The 20,982-nt window shown below is 37.1% G+C and overlaps 1 protein-coding gene across 2 annotated transcripts in view; it reads left to right on the forward strand.

The window, feature by feature from the left end:
* Positions 1-20,982, forward strand: part of Plekha3 (pleckstrin homology domain containing A3) — a 35,179-nt gene that overhangs the window by 2,535 nt on the left and 11,662 nt on the right. For both annotated transcript variants that reach the window (XM_020177966.2, XM_074071181.1), the window contains exons 2-7: positions 1,392-1,508; positions 6,810-6,965; positions 9,651-9,787; positions 11,231-11,395; positions 15,068-15,111; positions 18,055-18,167. In XM_020177966.2, coding sequence (XP_020033555.1) covers positions 1,392-1,508; positions 6,810-6,965; positions 9,651-9,787; positions 11,231-11,395; positions 15,068-15,111; positions 18,055-18,167 — 732 coding nt within the window. The remainder of the gene's footprint in view (positions 1-1,391; positions 1,509-6,809; positions 6,966-9,650; positions 9,788-11,230; positions 11,396-15,067; positions 15,112-18,054; positions 18,168-20,982) is intronic.

The following is a 20,982-nucleotide window of genomic DNA, read 5'->3' on the forward strand; positions in this document are numbered from 1 at the left end:
GGCTCTTTACAATGACTCAGCATTGTCATTTCAAAAGTGTTAGAGATAAATGGCCTTTAGGGGAGCTAAATCCTGGATCTGTATCAAGGTATAAGAACTGTTCACCCTTTTGCCCTGTCTTGGTACTGTCTGGCCCTGGAAAATGACCAGGATTTGAATAACCCGTGGTTTAAAAGGTGGTACAGTTTTGGCCTAGACCACCTGTGTTGCATTGTGACATACTAGTTACAGAAAGAACAAAGATAATCACACTGCTGGCAGCATGGTCACTGTGTTATTAGTAGCATGCTTGATAAGATTCCAGGGAACACTGAGTGTGGCTTGAGGGAGAAGTAGGAGGTGGGCACTGAGGAAAGCCATCATCCTGACACCAGCTTTGCCTTAGAGCCAAGTCTTTGGTAGGTGTGTGCTCTGGTTGCTAAGTAACTGGACTAGATGAATGATTGATGTGTCTGGCATGTCTGTCTTAGCTGTGTATCAGCAGAGAAAGAAGGAGTGGTGTGGGGAATCTAAGTTCTTACCACAGAGGGCAGCTTCTCTGTGAAGGACCAGAATTCCTTTAGCTCTCACTGTACCCAAGGGAGGTTGCTTAGGCAATATGTTTCATAAGAGAAGGGAGGTCACATTGCAGAAGCAGAGGATCAGGTTGCACCTGAGAGTTACCTTGTTCAACACACTTGTTTTGGAGATTGAGAATCTTAGAGACTTATTGAAATGCGAAAATGTGCCACAGGTTATCCAACACCAACAAAAGTAGAACTGGGGCTAAAATCCCAGTTTTCTGTTGGTTTTTCCATTATAGGATGAACACCCTTAATTTGAAATGCCCCAAATCCAAAACTTTTTGAGTGTTAACATTCTGCCATGGTGGAAAATTTCACACCTGACTTCATGTGATATTGTATAGAATTGCTGTGTGAATAAGGTATACATGAAACACAAATGAATTTCATGCTTAGACTTGGGTCTTGTTCCCCAATATCTCATTATGTATATGCAATCCCCAAATCTGACATCTGAAATGCTTTTGCCTCCAAGCATTTTGGATAAGGGTACTAAGACTCATAAACTTAAAAGTTTGAGAAGAAAAAGGTATAGTATACTCTTTGCAGGGATATCATTGAAAATGAATTGTTAATGAGAAGGTTGTGAGCTAGAATAAAAATGTTACTCTATTTATGCTAATATAGAGATTTCCCATCGACAATGTGGATATTGTTGGAAGGACATTTTGGGCAAGTGTTGGCTATTAAAAATTACATTGTCAGAAAAAAAAAATCATTGTCAAAATGTTATGTAAGCACCAAGAGTACAATAAGATTTGAAATCACAGTTTTCTGTGTGATAAAAGTAATTTCCTAATAACCTTTTTCTATTTATGGTCTTTGTAGGTTGGCAGCCTCGCTGGTTTGTTTTAGATAATGGGATCCTATCCTACTATGATTCACAGGATGATGTTTGCAAAGGGAGCAAAGGAAGTATAAAGATGGCAGTTTGTGAAATTAAAGGTAAGTGAAAATGTGTAATTAGAGGAACTGGAGGGCTCGATAGCATGCTCCAAACAAGGAAAAAAGCATTTCTGTGTAGGGATTTTTTAATACCATTTATTTCCTTCATAATCAGGGGTGGCATTTAGCATTCTCAAACACAGGTTTTGATAATTCTCCCTCTTATAAATGTATTTTGAATTGAAATTCAAAATACTTGCACTAATCCTCCAATATGGACTTGACAAATAATTTGTGTTTGCCACTTGTGTCTATGTGTGTCTACATGTGTTCTTTGGCATTCTTATGGACAGATACTATAAAGGTTGAAAGTTGAGTTCTGAAGATGAATAGGCCAGCTTTATAGAAGGGCTTTGCTAAAGCACAAGGTTGGAGTCAGAAGCTCTGGTTCTCTGCTGCATTGGAGATAAGCCCTTTTGGCTGATATAGTTTCCTTTTCTTCCAAAAGTGGGAAATAAAGCAGCAGGACGTACTGTAATTTTCATGGAGGTTTCATGGACTGTTGATTTATTCCTGTGTATAGTTGGAGTGCGTGGGGTGAAAGTAGGTAGAATGAAATCAGACACAATGATAATAAAAAAACTTAAATTCTTCAAAGAGAATTGAAGAAAAATGAGAGCACTGAGGAGTGAATGATAAATTCCTTCCACACCTTTCTCATGTCTCTTCTGCAGCTTGAGTACTTATCCTCAGAGACGGGTAATTTTCTTTTCTCTCTTTTGGCCATACTGGGTTTTGAACTCAAGGCTCCAGCTTGCTTTGCAGGTGCTCTACCACTTGAGCCATGCTCCTAGCCTTTTCAGCTTTTAGTTTAGTTTCAGATCGTTCTCATGCTTCTGACTATGACTGGCCTTGCTAAGTTTTTTTTTTTCAATCTCTATCTCCACCTTTTAAGTACCTGTGATTACAGAAGTGAGCCACCATGCCCAGCTAAGAGTAGTTCTTTTGACGTGTGAGCTCTTGTTCAAAGCTGTCAAATGCTTCATAATCATCTCACTTTTCTATGCATTGTCTTATTTAGATTAAACCAAAGCAGTCTCTAATGCATTGTGCTATATTTTTCCAGGGGCTATATTTTTCTAGGGCTGGATTTCTACTTTTCTGTGATTTTCTGATAATTACTAGATTTAGCTAGAGGCATGCGATTGTTTTTCGGCTACAGGTCTGGCTCATCACCTTTGTTGCAGAATTGCTACTAGTAGTGCTCTTTTTTTTTTTTGTCTTTTTAATTTTTTGAGACAGGGTCTTGTTGTCTTGCTTTTTGAGCAACTCAATATCCTCTTGCCTCAGCCTCCTCAGTCCTGGGATTATAAGCATGCATCACCATACCTGGCTTAGTAGGGCTCTTTCAATATCAGTGATTCTCAGCTTGAGTACACCATATTACTGAGAGCTTCAGTTGGGAATTATTACTGTTTGAAATGGAAAGGAGTCATGGCTATAGAAAATACAGAGACACTTGAGCTTGGTGGATTGTGATTTTGTTATTTTTAACAAACATAACTGAAACATGTGCCAATAAGTGCTGACTTACCTGTGCTCATTTGTGGGGTCTGTGTAACTCATTTTCAGCTATATGATCATTACCCATAACATTTCAGAAGTCCTCTTTTGGAACTGCCTTCTGAACCATTTATAAATATACAAGAAAAGCACATTCATTCACAGTATTAGTTTTTCTTTAAAAAGTGATAGTTTTATATCATCTTACCCCTGTATTTAATTCCAAATGTGGTTTGGTCAGAAATCAAACCTACGTTCAAACTTCAAAGTTAGGCCAATTTTTTTTCAGTATGTATCTATAACACATAGTGGAATTTGAATATTTGGATATTCTTACATTCAATTTTAGTAAGTGTTAAAGGACAAAGTTACTTCTCACATTTAAAATATATGTCACAAGTTTATTTAGGACTGTGGCAATAGATATAGGACTGCTGCAATGGGGTTTCTCAATACAGGAGTGAGGTTGAGTGAAACTTCCGATGCACTACAAAAATGGGAGTTTATCGTCAAGGAGCAGGATGAGGGGTTGGGAAATGGAAAGTTACAAAGTGGAGATTCCAGCTATATTGACATAATAGGACTCTTGCTGAAGGCAGGCCAAGATGATCAGTTTCCCCCCCACCACCCCAATGGTCAGGAATGAAGAATTTAGTCAAATTAGCATGATGATAGGTCAGGGTTCCTGTTGAAGATGGAGGCTCAGTCTAGCAGAGAACTCAAAGGAGCCTAGAGAACATTTATTTAGTCAAGGGGAGACTCATTTTAATAGATAATACTAAACCATTTTCAAAGTGTGTGTATTAATTTATTCATCAGCTACCAGAGTATGAGAGTTCTACACTTAATACCAATTTAAAATTTTTGACTATTTCTAGTTAATATAGTGGCTAGTGGTTTTAACTGGCATGTCTAATAACTAATGAGGTTAAGTATTTGTTTTAAGTATTAGTTAGCCATTTGAGTGTTTTCTTTTGAAGTCCCTTTTTAAATCTTTGTGCCATTTTCTAAACTTTGATATCCTTCATGTTGATTTGTAGGAGTTTTGTAGAGTCTGGATGAATTTTTATATTTCAGATATCTTCTCCCACTATAGTTTGTGTTTTTAGTCTATGAATAATATCTTTTACTGAAAGATAAGTTCTTAATTTTAATGAAGTTCAATTTGGAAATTAATTTCTATTAGAACCTTTTATGTTCCGTTTAAGACACTTATACATGATTTTCTTCAAGGTTTATTGTTTTTATGTTTTATATTTAGGTCCACATTAGATCAGCAGTAAAATTTATTTTTATGAAGGGTGTCAGGTAGGGGCTAAGATTCATTTTTTTCTCATGTAGATATCTAGTTGACTGAACACTTTTTTTTTTTGGAGGTACTGGGGTTTGAACTCAGGTTTTCACACTTGCTAGTCAGGCACTCTGACAGTTGAACCACTCTGCTAGTCTAACTGAACACAGTTTTTGAAAATAGCTATATATTTCTTCTACTGCCCTGTAGTGATGTCTTTGTCACAAAGCAAGTGACAATGAATGTGTGGGTCTTTTTCTGAACTATCTGTTTTATTTTATGAGCCTATTTTTCTATCCTCTGCTAATATCGCACTGTCTTAATTTCTTAAGTCTTTTTTCTAACTTGTTCTCTTTTCAGTGTTGTCTGCTTTTACTGGCCCTTCGCATTTCCTTAGACATTTTAGAATGTGCTTATAAATTTCAATAAACACATGCCAAAAAATTTGAGTGGAATTTTGATTGTAATTGAGTCTGTAGATCAATTTGAGGAGAATTGTATCTTAACAATATTGAGCCATCTGATCCATTAATATGATTTATCTCTATATTTAATTAAGGATTTAATTTTTTCAGTAATGCTTTATAGCTCTATGTTTAGAGGTCTTGTTCTTCATATTTTCCTGGGGAATTGATGTTTTAGAAGCATCATTTTTAAGTTTGTTGCCTTTTCAGGTGACAGCTTTGGAAAGGACCACCCTTAATTGGATACATAAATTTTACTGTGATTAAAAATTGTGCCATCATATTTTAGTTTCATCTTGTAGCAACATGAAGTTAGTGTTGTTTTAAAGTAGATGTTGTTTTCACTAGTATTAGCAATTAGCAAAAGATTTACTCTTATAACTCTGGATTTCTGTCATTGTTTGCTAGTGTAGAAATCTTTTGCACTTACCATTGATTTCTGCATGGTCATGTCATTTAGTACCTACATCTAAGTATGGCCTATGTAAGTAGAATAAAATAGCAAAGCTTTTGTGGCACTATTTTCCCTAATACACTGAGTATCCAGTCAGTGTTTTCGTGAATATGAATGTGACATTGCAGTGCAACACAGGCTCCATGTGGGCTTGCTTCCAGATATCCTCAGTACAGTCTGTTTACTTCCTCATTTTGGCTTTTTCTCATGCTGTTTTTTTTCTGACTAAATGCTGTTGTCATCACATCTTGCTTTTGAAGCTTTAAAAAAAATTTTTATTTCTGATCTCTTGTTACCTTTCTCATAATTACACATCAAGTCAGCAGCAAAGAAATCAACGTTTAGCTGTTCTGACTATTTTTTGGTGTGTCATTTTGTTCCTTTGATTAAATTGTCAGCTCCATAGAGCAGTGCTTCTTTTTTCTTCCCTCTGTCTTCTCCTTGGGTAAGTACTTGTTGATTAATGAGAATGTAGCACATTTCATCTCAAAACAAAGACTTGGGATTGAACCAAGATAATTCTTTTTCTTTCTTCCTTTTTTTTTTTTTTTTGGTGGTATTGGGATTTGAACTCAGAACTTCCTGCTGGCAAGGTAAGGGCTCTAAAACTTAGAGCCACACCCTCCCAGCCCTTTTTTGCTTTAGTTATTTTTTTGATAGGGTCTTATGTTTTTGTTTACGGCGAGCCTCTGATCACACACAGTCCTCCTACCTATGCCTCCCATGTAGCTGGGATTACAGGCATGCATCAACAAACCTGTCTTTTTAAAAAATTTTTATTCATATGTTCATACAATGTTTGGGTCATTTCTTCCCCCCTTCCCCCCACCCCCTCCCTTTTCCTCCTACCCCCTTGCTACCAGGCAGAAACTATTTTGCTCTTATCTCTAATTTTGTTGAAGATGGGAGTCTTGCTAACTTTTTGCCCAGACTGACATCTAATTGCTGTCCTTATATGTCTGCCTCATGAGTAGCTGGAGTTACAAGTCACTGTGCCCTGCCCAGCATAATTCTTGATTAGTTTTCTTATTTCAGAGGATCAGAAAGTTTGTGTGCTTTATATGAGAGGAGGTGAAAGGAGAGGAAGATCTATATTTTCACATGCCTTTCAGATAATTGTGATATGCCCCATAACTCTGGGCATATCATAGAATGACTGGTCTAGTGAAAGGTGGTTGTAATTACCACTTACTGCACTTCTTCTATATGCCAGACTCTGCTAGGTTTGGGGGATACCAAAACATAGACTCTGCTTTCAAGGAAGTCAGTGAAAACTGTGTGATACATGTGACATTCCTTGTCTCCTATTTAAGGTGGTAGGTGGCCCTAAGGGAGAGTATCACTTCTCAGTACTGAATTCATCTCTGCTTTCTTTGTCATTGCTTTAGTACCATTATCACTTTTGGGTCTGTGTGAGAATGGTTGTTTGGAGGATGCCACTGGGTAGTCCCTTAGAGAGTGGCACTGCCTGGTTATGAATCATGGTTTGCAATAGGAGGATGAAACATCTAATACTCTGTATAGGTGGTGATTTGATTCTCCCCAAATTACTGAAGTTGTTATGGTGTTTTCTTTGTTTATCATCCTAGTTCATCCAGCAGATAACACAAGAATGGAACTAATCATTCCGGGAGAGCAGCATTTCTACATGAAGGCGGTAAATGCAGCTGAAAGACAGAGGTGGCTGGTTGCTCTGGGGAGCTCCAAGGCATGTTTGACTGACACTAGGACTAAAAAAGAAAAAGGTAACTATAGCCTTTTCTCCTCTGGTAAAAGTACTTTCTTAAACATAGAAATACATGGCCTTGTTCACTGTTAGTGATCTGTTGTGAAGGTGTAGTCAGTAATGCAGAAGACAATCATCATAGTACAACTTCTACAGTGTGAAGGTGAACATTTAGGGAATGGGTCAGCAAATGTGTGCTTCCACCAGCTGATGTTACAACCAGTAAAATGTTTAATGAAAAGTTAAAGTTTCATGATGTGAGAACATGTCCAAGGTTAAATGATCATTGAAAAGAGCAGAACACAAAATTGCATGTAATATTAGTATTCATTGATTGGTATAGGAAAGGAATGTAAGAACTGATAAAGTTGTTATCTTTAGAAGGGGAATTTGTGAGGAGACTCTTTTCACTGTGTACCTTTTGACTTTATCATGAGCATATAATCATTTTTGAAAAGACTAGATAAAAATCAAAAGCACATAGTTTATGGCATTATACATGTAACTATAATATGAAAACTATGACAGTGTTTATATCTTTATGGAGAGATTGCAGTTGTTTGATCGTTTCTTTTCTGTACTCTTTCCTGTTTCTAAAATTTTCATTGAGTATATATTACTTTTACATTAAAAAATAATTGAGTTAATGGAGGCAGCTAAATTATGGATATTGAAAAATGAAGTCTAAGAATGGAATTTATAACAAAATATGGCTAAGGGTAGGATAGAAGGAATACTCACTGCTAAAAGGCAGAAGCAACCCAAATGTCCATATGTAGATGAATGAATAAACAAAATGTGGTGTATATGTACAATGGAATATTATTCATTCTTAAAAAGGAAGGAAACTCTTGACACATGCTACAATATAACCATAAAGACACTGTGATAAATGAAATAAGCCTGTCACAAAAGGGCAAATATTGTATGTTTCCACTTATATGAAATACCAACAAGAGTTGGATTTATACAGACAGAAAGTAGAGTGTAGTGCCAGGGCTCCCAGAGAGGAGGGAATAGGGTTAGTGTTTAATGAGGACAAAGTTTCTGTTGGGAAAGATGAAAATATTGTGGAGGTAGGTTATGGTAATTGTTGTACAGCTCTTGAATGTATTTAATTCCATTGAACTATAGTCTTAAAAATGATGAAAATGGTAAACTTTATGTTTTATGTATATTTTAGTATAATTTAAAAAAAAAGAAGGAATGGACTTAAATTTGAGCAAGAATTGATTTAGGTTAGATCAGATGTGCAGATAGAGATGCTTTGGTGCATTCTGTCAAAGAGGTTTTGTGGTTTCACAGAAACTAGTGCCTTTGGTTTGGCTCTGGGACTGTGGAGAAGCACCAAAATCTACTGTGTGTGTATTTTCTACTCTGCAGCTTTTACTCCTAGTTTAAAATGTGTTAGCTTGTGAGTGTCTGAGATGATGGCTCAGTATTTAGTTTGCCTAGAATTATTAAGGAGCAGAATGTAAGCTCTTAATTAAAAATTCTTAAAATGTTAGAATGTGAAAATGAAGCTGTGAAAGGATCAGAAGAAAATAAATAAATGTTTATGTATAATAGCTTTAATGACTTAATAGTTAAAAACTCCTGTATGCTAAACTATACAATAAAGAAGATTGAAAGAGAGCTGTCATCCAGAAAAGCATTTGCAGTATATATGCAGATGAAATACCACTATCTTTAATGTGTAAGAACTTCTACAAATTATCTATTTATATATTATTAAGAGGACCATTGAACAGAAGAGCTGGAAAAAAATGTATGAAGAACAAACAAAATGAAACCCCAGTTCACAAAAGGAGAAATATAGGCAGTTTTAGAATGGAAGAGGATGAGTAATGGAGTGGCAGTATCTTGTATGAAACAGGCAGTGGTCATCACCTTGTCTCTGGAAATGAATCTACTCTTAAACTTCACAGCAGATGCATGATTGTCAATTTATCTTCCTAATTATCTAAAGAGAAAACATTGCTCAAGGGATGGATCATGTGCCCTTTTGTTAGGTAACCACTTAATTGTTCTCTTGCCTTTTTGAGAGAAAATTATTTTCACCACTCCTTTAGCCCTGTACAACTCATCTCATAACCCTTTTCTGGGTCTGAAACGGTTGTCTCAAAAAGTGCCATTTCACTGTGCTTTGTATCAGTCAGTGCTGGAGAAGTCTTGAATAGCTATGCACAAAACTTGAAATTTTTTATAATTTTGAAACTGCCTTTTTGATTTGGGGAGCCTGGCTTTTCCATTTGGCTATGAGAGTTCTCTACACTCTTTGAGCTTGCAGTGTGTTGATCTTTTGAAGTTTTTTTTCCCACGCAGTCCTCACTTTTATGTGAGGATTCTGTGAGTCCTGTTAGGTGAACGTCCTGTAGCTTATAGGCTTAAAATGTGCTTTCCTTTGTTGTGTCTCTTCAGGGCTAGTTGGGAGAAACCAGTAGTGCAACTGTTTTGTTACTGAATTGACAAGTGTCTTTCAAAATAAAGAACCAGTCCCTCAAGAAAGTGAAAACCAAACCAAACCAAACAAAAAACCAAAGATGTTTCTTAAGGCCCTGTGATCCTATTCCCAAGGTCTTAAATCTCTTAAGCTTATAGGTATTTGTATTTATTGTCTTATTTTAAAAATGATTATATTTCATTGTATTGCCCAAAGAAGATGAAAATGGTCTAATTGGATGTTTATATATATTCCTTTCAGAAATAAGTGAAACGAGCGAATCTCTGAAAACCAAAATGTCTGAACTTCGCCTCTACTGTGACCTCCTAATGCAGCAGGTTCATACAATCCAGGAATTTGTTCACCATGATGAGAATCACTCATCTCCCAGCATAGAGGTATCACAAAGGGGATCCCCTTATATCTGGTTGTGCTTTGCATTGCACTAGGTCATCCTCCGACCTCCCATCAGATTGATAGAGAAGCATTTTCACAATGAGTTATTTCCAGTTATTCTGGGCTCTTCTTGCTGTAGACTCTGGAAATCTGTACTAATTTCTAGGTTATGTCTTTGTGGCCAGAATCAAAGAATCAAGACCTGTCTTTTCAACCACTGATAATTTGGAGACTGGGATAGGAAAGGAAACTTCTAGGTGGCAGAGTTCATTCAACAACTGCTATTCTCTTTCTTTTGTAATAAGTTTCTGCTAATAACTTACCCTATGAAATAACTTAAAGATAATTATTCTCAGAACAGTGTTACAGTATTAAAAATTGAGATTTATAGGACCTAGTGATGAAATAGGCTCAGTTTTCTGGTGAAGGAGGACGAATGAGTCCTCTGCTTTCTGCGTGAAAGGCCAGTATGGTTCCTGGTCTTTTGCCTAAATGGTAGAAGCGGGGCAAAAAATCCCACTCTTGTGGTCTTTTCTTGTTGGGAGGAGACTCGTATGAAGAAGGCCTTGTTTGGAGCATGTTAAATAATGCCAGCACTTAACTGTTCACCACCGGCTCCCTGGAAATACGTACTCTCATACTGCACCAGCAACCCAGTGTCAGTGGCAAGAACCTGGCTTGTTCTTGCCATTTTTGGTTATATGGGGTTTTTATGTACCAGCCTTTAAGAGTCACATAGAGGTAAGAAAAACAGTAGAGCCCAGGGTGGAGAGAGACCTTCTCAACATGCTGCCCTTGGTTTTTTAATCAGGGAATAGAAATCTTAGAAACTCTGCAGGTTTAAAGGAAAGTAGAAAAAATGATTATTTGAAAAAGGGTTGTGGAGTAGCCATGACTGGCTTAGATCAGTCTATATTCATCTCCCTGGGACAGGACACTTTACTAGTCTGTACAAAATTAGAGTTTTTATTCTATCAAGGAAAAAGTGGGAGAATGGATGTGAGATCAACATAAATTATGCTGCCACTAAGTAACTCTGAAGGTTTTCTATTGGATGGCCACCTTCAGAATTCTGATAGAGAAAAAAATTACAGAATTACAGTTAGGTTTCTCTAAGATACTTTTTTTGAGATAGGGTTTCACTGTGTAGCCATTTGACCTCATACTTGCAATTGATCCTCCTGCCTCAGCCTCCTGGGTGCTGGGATTACGGTGTGCACCACAATGCTTGGCTTCTATGATGCATTTTTGACACAGCTTTTTAACATTACATTTTGTTTAAATATGCAAAACTAATTTTTTTTTGCAGTCCAGTTTCATACATTGTTTAAGAAACAGACATTTCTTACTCTTGCTTTGATTTTCTCAGGTAATATATTTTAAATGAATTCTTAGGGTTTAAACATAACCTAGTAATGTGTCCATCTTTGTATGTCATTTTTCAGAACATGAATGAAGCCTCTTCTCTGCTTAGTGCTACATGTAATACATTCATCACAACACTTGAGGAGTGTGTGAAGATAGCGAATGCCAAGTTTAAACCTGAGATGTTTCAACTGTCCCATCCGGATCCCTTGATTTCTCCTGTGTCTCCTTCTCCTGTTCAAATGGTTAGAAATTCTTGCGTTTCTTCTAACGATATTTTATCTGGGTTTTCTTATGTTTTTATTTTTAAGGATGGAAATAGGCAGTGGGAATGAAGCAGTCAATCGGTTGAGTTGTTTTCAATTGTACTGGTGTTCGATATTGGATCCTCTTAGCTAAGGAGCTCAGCATGTATGTCAGCGTCCTGATTTCCTTCCCCTTGAATGAGCTGTACTTGCCTACGCTGAGCTGCTGCATCCAGCTACCCAAGCACTGTATATAAAAAGCTGGCCACACTCTTTTACTGATAAAAACTTTTACCCACAGTAGGTACAATTAAGCAATGTTTAAAGAAGTTGGCAGGGACTTGAAACTTTTTTCAGGGGAGCAGTATTTTGTAGTCACTATTGGGATTTGAACCAATACTTGGGATTGGAACCAATTTGACTTGCCTCTCTAGAAGGTAAGTTACTTAATCCCTCTGTCCTCAGTTTCTTCATCTTTAAAACAAAGTGTGTTCTATATAGAGGGCCATAGAATATAGACCTGCTTAATTATAGGTGCTTAATGTTACCTTTTGATTATTTTGAACAAGAACTATTTTTGCTGGAGTTGGTGGATTCGTTGTTCTTTTCAAGCTAATAACCTTACTCTGGCATGCTGTGGGGAACTCATAGGTAAGATAAGATTTGATAAAACTATATTTTCTTCATCAAAGTATTTTTAGGAGCCCATTTGTAGGAGGAAGAGTGTAACATGACGATTTTTATAACAATTATCTGAAGACTTCCTTCTTAAAACAATAGGGTCCAATATAATCCTTATTTCTCTTACCCCAGCAAATTTAGTTCTGTGAGATTTAGTAAAAATCATTGCTTAAATTTATTTAGAGCCTTTTTTTCTAATCTGTGGAAGATGGACTAATTGTGTCCTTTCAGATAGGTGTGCCATGAAAATGAGTTTTATGGTCAGAGTAGTTTGAGAAGTTTTGGCTAAATGAGTTAGGTTTTTCTGTTCGAGTCTGATGGGGCAGTTTGTTAGGACTTCTCAGAGACTGCTTTATGCTGAAGTGTAGTATGGATATCTGGGAAGAAGAGGTGGTGTGTAGTGTTTCTGAAATTTTTGACAGTTGAAGTCTTTTTGCTTATTTTTGGATGCTATCTCATAGGACTGTGGTGTTTAATAGAACATAGTTTGACAATATTGCTTTTTAAAACAATTGTGAATATACTGTAATATGCTGTTAAATAACATGCATGTTTGAAAAAAAATCAGTCTTTGAGATGGATGTATGTATACTGCTCTGTCTCTGAGGTTTGTATACATTTAATAATGGGAGTTTTTGTTTTTGATTTTTTTTAAGATACACTTTATAGAGTCAAATGTACTAAAAACACCTCAAAACTGCCTCAGTTTTGGATTGAACTGCACATGAAATACCTTCACAGAAGTCATATGTGTATTTTATGTACAAAAAACTGTAACAACTGTTTCTTTTAAACCAAACTCTTCTCAGTGTAAATATTACTAGAAATCCAGTAAGCTCATGTAGAAAATATTAGGTTAGAGGCCCCTTGTTTTTCCTACTTATGCCATTTTTGCTTGATACAAAAGCAGGAATTACAGGTTATGTTAATGTTTTTGTGGAGACACATAGCATGGAAATTAAGGTTAGGTAGTCTTTAAAGGTAAAATTTTCATTTTTTACTAGTTTTTTAAATTAAAAAAAAATTTTCTTTATTCATATGTGCATACAATGTTTGGGTCATTTCTCCCCCCTTCCCCCCACCCCCTCCCTTACCCCCCACTCCCTCTTTCTCCCCGCCTATCCGCTTGCTACCAGGCAGAAACTATTTTGCCCTTATCTCTAATTTTGTTGAAGAGAGAGTATAAGCAATAATAGGAAGGAACAAGGGTTTTTGCTAGTTGAGATAAGGATAGCTATACACGGAGTTGACTCGCATTGAATTCCTGTGCATGTGTGTTACCTTCTAAGTTAATTCTTTTTGATCTAACCTTTTCTCTAGTTCCTGGTACCCTTCTCCTATTGGCCTCTGTCACTTTAAAGTATCTGCATTAGTTTCTCTGCATTGAGGGCACCAAATGCTATCTAGTTTTTTGGGTGTCTTACCTATCCTCAAACCTCCCTTATGTGCTCTCGCTTTATCATGTGATCAAAGTCCAATCCCCTTGTTGTGTTTGCCCTTGATCTAATGTCTGCATATGCGGGAGAACATATGATTTTTGGTCTTTTGGGCCAGGCTAACCTCACTCAGAATGATGTTCTCCAGTTCTATCCATTTACTTGAGAATGATAAGAAAATCTTTATTTTTTAAAGAAAACAAGTTACTCATAAAAAACACTTCATGTAAGTTTTATTTACATGAAATATAAATAAATTAACAGAACTGAAATATTTAGAATTCCAAAACTTTCATCTGATCTTTATAACCACTTTATGTAGTTAGTCTTATGACATCTATTGTAGAATAAACTTGCATTTAAATTTATTACCAGTCATCATGAAAGTTCAGGCAATTGTCATTTGGACCCACCAAATGAGTGGCTATTGTAGCAAGGATGTCATTGGATGAGTAATCCCAAAGGAAGCAATTTCTGTTAAAGGAGATGTTAATGTCCACTTGCATCTTACTGTCATATTAGATGTACTTGGACTACCAATCAGGTGGGTCATATCTGTTAACCACTTCACCTGGGATTTCCTAATAACTAGTTACTTATGCCCCAAATGTAGAAGGAATTTATATAACATAAATGTTAGATCAGGGCTTATAAGACCCATGAATGTGAAAGCAACTATGCTGAACCTTTAGTATAAGCTTTGCTTTTCTGCTTTCTTGTTAAGCTTTGAACTAATCAGTCTTACTTGGCTGTATACCTTTTTTCCCCCTTTACTTTTTGATTGGATAGTGTGATCTTGTAAACTATGTTTAGTGTTTGTTGCATTTAAATGTGCTGTTAAATCAGATGTTTCTTCATTTTTTAAGTATATGTTTTAGAAATCTATTTGAGGTTTAGGGTTCTTCTGAATTCTTTGAGGCATGAAGTACGAATGTTGCCCTCCACGACTCTTTGTGTCATTTACCTGAATAATGAATGTAAAGAGAAGCTTGCTATCACTCTGTTCCTGCCTTTAGACAAAAAGAGAAAGAAACATTTTATTAGAATATTTTCTGACTTGCTAGATACTCTTTTTTTTAATCGCAAAAGTGACTTCTGGATTAGTAATGTATACCCCGGTTTTCATATTTCTAGGTATACACACATATATTCACATCTATATAAAGTTTGGCTTTTAGTATTGAGAAAAAAATGCAGTATGTTTGTGGTACATGTGGAGAAAGTTAATGGTTAGTAGGGATATTATTTGGGTCTATAAAAGATAAACTCTTGCCTGGGCAGGCATCTTTTTCTTTGAATAAATTTGTGTTATTTGTGGTAATAGTAATAATAATAAGTTAGAAGTGCATTATTCTTAGAAAATCTCTTGCAATTGCTTTAAGTGGGGTGCGTAGGGGGCTGAAGGGGAGAGATGATGGGTGCAACATAACTAATGTATAACATAAGTCTAATCCCCCCCATTATCATAAATATATACTAATAAAAATTTATTTAAAAAAAAGCAGTCCATTATTCTACTTGACATTTGTATTATTACTATTTTTATAATTTCTAGATGAAACGTTCCATCAGCCACCCTGGTTCCTGCAGTTCAGAGAGGTAAAACAATCTTTTCTTTTGTTCAGACTCTCACAAACTTATGACTACTTAGTGAAAATTTTAAGGCCTTTAACACGTGGTGTGGAGTGAAAACTCTGCATGGGAAGGTCTGGTTCTGATTTGCTTCACATAGCATCACTGTGGATACCCCTTAGTGCTTAGTATCAGGGCCTGGCCCTAGAAGGGAGCCAGGAAAGAATACATGAGTGTATAAATTAACCCAAAAGTAAGACTTTGCCAGCTGTTGTACCTTGTTTTAGATGTTTGCAATATGTCACATGATGGTTAAAAAAATTCATATCTTACATATTGAGGCTCCACAATTGAGGCTTATTTTGCCTCATCTTTTTATGGCATCATATATGCATGCTGGGTTATTTTTTTTTTTTAAGAGAGAAAAATCTTGCTGAGAAGACAGAAAGCCATCTGATATTTTAAAGTGTATGATGTCCATATCAACACATTTTAAAATTTGCCTTCTGATAGATACTGCCAGTATCCTAAATCATTAAAGTGCTCCTTATTTCATTAGGTAATATTCTTTTAAATTGCAATGGTTGTCTCATTTGATTATTTTGAAAGTGATGAAACTATATATTGTTTTGTCACATTTTGTTTTTTTATCTGATAATTATATAACCTTTGATTGAATTGTAATGTGATCAGAGGAAGCCAGTGTGTGTATCCAACCCTGTAAGGAATGAAGAGTTTTACCAACTGAAATTTTGAGAAAAATGGAAAATTGTTGATAAGCTTTTATTTTTATAATAGCAATATTTTTCAACTCTATAGAGGATAATCCTTTCTACTTTATGTACCAGGTATAAAAAGAACTAAAAATTTTTTTCCTGATGTATCAGGGTTGTTATTAAGTACAGTAATGTTGGGGTGTCATAAAGTAGACACTGAAGTGCTGTTGGTTGATGGTGATTTACTGTAAGTTTTTTTTCTTTTCTTTCTTGGTGGTACTAGATTTGAAGTCAGGGTCTCACACTTGCTAGGCAAGGTACCCTACCACTTGAAAGTAATATCTATTTATAAAAATGAATTAAAATAAAATGGAAAATAGGAAATTAAAAAAAAAAAAAAACCAAAAAACTTCCAAGTTTATATGCAATGCAATTTCAGTCTTAATAATTTGGATGTCCGTCTTAATCTCCAGTCCTGGAGTTGGTGCCTCAGATGTTGTTCTGTAGTTGTCTCATCAAAGGGGATGCATAAAGTAGAACAAAACTACACTCACACACACACAGAAGAAAAAATAAAAAAAAAAAGCCCCACCAGTGTCCCCAGTTCAAATGCAATAGTTTCAGTAAGTTTTTCGGCTTGCAGGTGTAATTCGGTTGTTCTCTCATCAAAGGTACGGAGAAAAAGAAAAAAAAAGCGTCTGGAGGCAGTTCTGAGAGTGGTATCTGCAACTGTGGCTTGCCTGCCTGCTGCTCTCAGCCTGTAGCTGGCGGCGTTATTTATGCAGATCTCTGGGGTGAGCTTAGCACTCACCTGGTCCCACAGGCTTTGTTTGCTCAGAGTTCTCCTGTGCGGGGGGAGGGGGGCCTCTGCTACAGGCTTTCCCCTTTCCAAGCACTGGGAAAGGTGACACTGCCCCGCATTGTCAGGCCTGCGTGTTTATTTACAGTTCACGTGGGAAGTGGGTCTTCCCTCCTCTCACAAGCGTCCCTGCTCCTGGTTGCTGGCGTGCGCCGCTCCCGCCAGAGCCTCTTCGGCCGCCCGGCTCGTTTCTTTACAGTCCCGGGAAGGAGTCCCTTCCCCCAATCTTCAGCGCTCAGGGCGCCCCACCCTCTTTCCAGCGTGTCTTAACTGTTCTTATTGCTTAGTACTCAGTTTCTCTTTTTTTCCCTGGTGGAGGTCAGTCTGTCCAGGGGGCTATGCTGCTCTGGCCCAGGCTTGTCTGTGGGGCTACCGCGGTACCGCGAAGCTCACCTGGTCCGCGTCTTCCCAAGCCGTCTGGGTGCCGGCCACTGGCGGCCTGGGGGCCTCCTCGGTTCTCCGTTTAACGTGAAGTGGAGATTCTCTGCACCGGCTGGAGATGTGGAGGAGTCAAAGTTATGCCTTTTCTCGGTGATTATGCCTGCAAAGTGTGTCTCCAGCGTCTCTCCAAGATTTCACTATAGGAGGCTCGCTTTCTGCTTCCTACCTCTAGCCGCCATCTTGGAATCACTCCGGTACCCTACCACTTGAGCCACTCTGCTAGCCCTTTTCACATTGGTTATTTTTGAGATAGGGTCTAGCCTTTATGTTTGCACTGGCCTGGACTGCAATCCTCCTATTTGTGCTTCCCCAGCTAGCTTCCCCACAGGCATATGCCATTACACCTAGCCGTTGGTTGAGAAAGGGGTCTTGCTAACTTTTTGCCCAGCTTTACCTGGAACTTTGATCCTCCTGATCTCCACCTCCCAAGTAGCTGGGATTACATGCATGAGCCATTGCACCAGTTACTTCTGTTTAATTTTTTAGACTGACTTTTAAAAATAGTTTTTCTACTCTACTTTTTGCCATCTCTTACCGCTGTCAGTGAGTCTACCTCTAGCATCTTCCCTAAAGTTCTTGCTCTTCTGTTTTTGATCAGATATGAATTGACTTTAGATATATGCACTTGAAAACTCGTAACTTTTAGTTTTCAAAATTTATAAACTGTTTGATATGTCTGCGCCCTCACTGAATGCTCTAAAAGTTACCACTTTATTGTGCTCCTTTTCCATTTAGTGCAGCTCAGAGGCCATGTTTTCCAGGTTACCAGTTTAATTCTAAATCAGTGGACCTGCTTGTACTTTATCTTCTAAATGAGTAGAACATTCCTAATGTTGGAGACTGGGCATCAGAATTGTTCCTCTTTCACTTAAAGAGAAGTCATTTAAATTCTAGTTGTCAAGGGTGTTCTCATTGTTGAAGGCTTTGTAATTTAATGGTTTTTTTAACTTGCAGGAGTAGCTGCTCTGTCAAAGAACCAGTACCTGCACTTCACCGACTCTCCCGACGCCGAAGAACCTACTCGGATACAGACTCTTGTAATGATATTCCTCCTGAGGACCCAGATAGTAAGTTAGATAGGCTCTGTCTCTTTCTTTGGCCTATTTAGCAAACTTGTTGTAGGACTCTGATATTTCTGGAAATTCCGTCCATACAGAACACTGTACTGTTCTTGGATTAATTCCTTAATTCAGAGTTAAGTAAACCCATGCAATCAGCAACCCTCTTACTAAGAGCTTTGTTATTAACTAAGAAGTACTGAGGATTGCTTTGAAATATCATTTCTCAGATATGTATTTATTGAATACAGTAAGCCCACCTTATTTGAGGATTTATTATTTGTGGTTTTGACTAAGCACTGTCAAAAAGTAAATTTTAAAAATCCAAAGAAATTTGAAAAACAAAAATTTTGAATTCCCACACATACATTTCACAGCTCATTGATGCAGAGCAGTACTCTGTCCTTTGTTATCATCAGTTGTACTTAAATCATTGTGTGATCTGCAGAGTATTTTGCTGTCCTTAATTTTGTGAAAATATGGCTCCCCAAAAGCAAGTGATATCCCAAAAGCAAGGTAAAAGTTATGCTAATCTTTTTAAGTCAAAAAGGGCTTGTAATGTGCTTACTTGAAACGTTACAGTGAAAATTTTAGATTTATCCAAAGGCAGCATGTCGTTAGCAGAAGTTGGGCAGCATTGTGGGAAACACAAATCAAACATCTGCGGTACAGTAGTATTTGCATCCAGAGCGGTTACAGTTTTTCTTCAATGGCAGTCTCTTTGGAACCATATACCCATGGATACCAAGGGTCTGCAGTATTGTAATCTTTTATTCCCACTACATTTGTATTTAAAAATCATTTTAGAAGAAAGCATGAATTGTAGGTAGAATTCTAGAGGCAAATAAAGGTAAGTTCTAAAGAAAAATAGGTCAACTTTGTTACATGACTTGTATGCCTTGAAATGCGTAAGGAAAATAATTTTGTCTGATAGTAGTGGTGAATTGTAATAACATTCATTCCTGTCTCCTTTTCTCACTTATGTAAAAGGCAGCATACTGTGATTTTAGGAAAAGTTGTCTAATTTATGTTAAAATTTCTGTTATTTCTCTGAAGAGAAAAAGCTTTGAAGGTATGTCAGAATATTTAATTTAACTGTAGTGACCATGTTTACCAGTGAACGCCAGTATTGTATGTTATATGTTATTGTATCTCCATGAATAGACTTTTACTTTGTAAAGTCATTATTGCTTCTCACAAAGCCTGTGGTTTGGAAATTATGTCTAGTTCCCAGTTGAGAAACAGATCATGTTCATTTGTAGGTCGGTTGTGTGGAACACAGACTTTTAATTTCTCTTATGGAAATGACTCGATAAATGATAGTTAGATTCTTTAGATAACCTAGAAAAGCATAGCTAAATCATAGTGTGACTGAAATGGGACAAAACAGTGGTATTGCATTTCTAGTATTTGAATATATTGAAAGCATTAAGATAGAGTTGTTTTACTTAGCCAGAAAGTGGAACAGTTTTGGTTAGAGGAGAATGTAGAGTTCATGTGGATGGTGATGATTCTAAATGAGACTGCTGGTCATTTTCAGATGTTTAGAAGTTGATAGTATCTTTTTTTAAAGTAGATACTGTATTTATTGATGTAGAACTTTACTCTGTGCTCACTACCATTTTGACTTTTTTTTTTTTAATCCCTGTGATGCTGAGGCTTGAACCCAGGGCCTCATGTGTGCTGGGAAGGTGCTTCTATGAGTGAGCAACCCTGGCTTTGTGTGTATGTGTGTGTGTGCACGTGCACTGTGTGTGCGTGTGTGTGGTAGTGAGGTTTATACTCAGGGCTTTGCACTTGCTAGATAGTCACTCTACTACTTGAGTCTCTGACTACCAGTTTGAATTTAAGTTGGAACAATGGATAGAAATATGATTGAAGGAAGAGGGGTAAGAATAGAGAGGAAGAATCTTTCCCTTGCCAATTGAGCAATACCTAGAAGAGAAAAGGACAAAGAGAAGAGGGTTAAGGAGGTTGGGTATGCGTAAAAGGTATGCCTTGAAACAGTTACTTCAGATGATGATTCCCCTTGTTCTTCATGCTTTCTGCATGTGACTTTTTATTCAGCTCCCAAGAGAGTTCTGTGTTCTACCTTGTGCTCTTCTCTACATGCTGCTGTTACTTTTTTCTCTGTAAAGAGGATTATTTGTGATGAATTAATTTCTTTTAAACGCTTGCCATTTTTCCTTCTTAGATCTCTTTTTTAGGCAACCTGTTCCTAATTTTTTGAAAACTTCTGTAAGATCTAAGTATACATATCTTGTGTTCAGCACTCACTAATGTAACGTTAAGACTGTAACAAAACTGTTCACACACAGACTTGTATGTATCTCAGTCATTTTCTCTGAATAGCAAGGGCAGAAGTGTCATCCTTAAATTTCTTTCTGTTTATGCTAAACTTAATGTTTTGCTTAGTTGACTAAGCAGAGCATTTACATTCTTCCTTAATAAAGTATGCATAGTGCAATTGTCAGTCTTAGTTGAAAAGCTTTATACAAAAAATTCTTCCTCTTGTGATGTACATCTGCTTATGTTTCCTAGTGTTTGTTAGGTAGGCACTCTACCACTTGAGTTCACCCCCATTCCTTTTACTTTAGTTGGTTTTTCAGCTAGAATCTTGCTCTTTTGCCCATGCTGGCCTCAGACCATGATTTTTCATACCTCTGCCTCTGACTAGCAGGGATTATAGATCTGAACCACCTTGCCCAGCTTGTTTTCTGGGATAAGGGTCTCACTAACTTTTTGCCCTAGGCTGGCCTTGAACCATGCTCTACTTGTCTGTACCTTCCAAGTAGCTGGGATTACAGGCAAGAGCCAGCCAATG

The sequence above is a fragment of the Castor canadensis genome, chromosome 4, assembly GCF_047511655.1.
Source record: "Castor canadensis chromosome 4, mCasCan1.hap1v2, whole genome shotgun sequence".
NCBI lineage: Eukaryota > Metazoa > Chordata > Mammalia > Rodentia > Castoridae > Castor > Castor canadensis.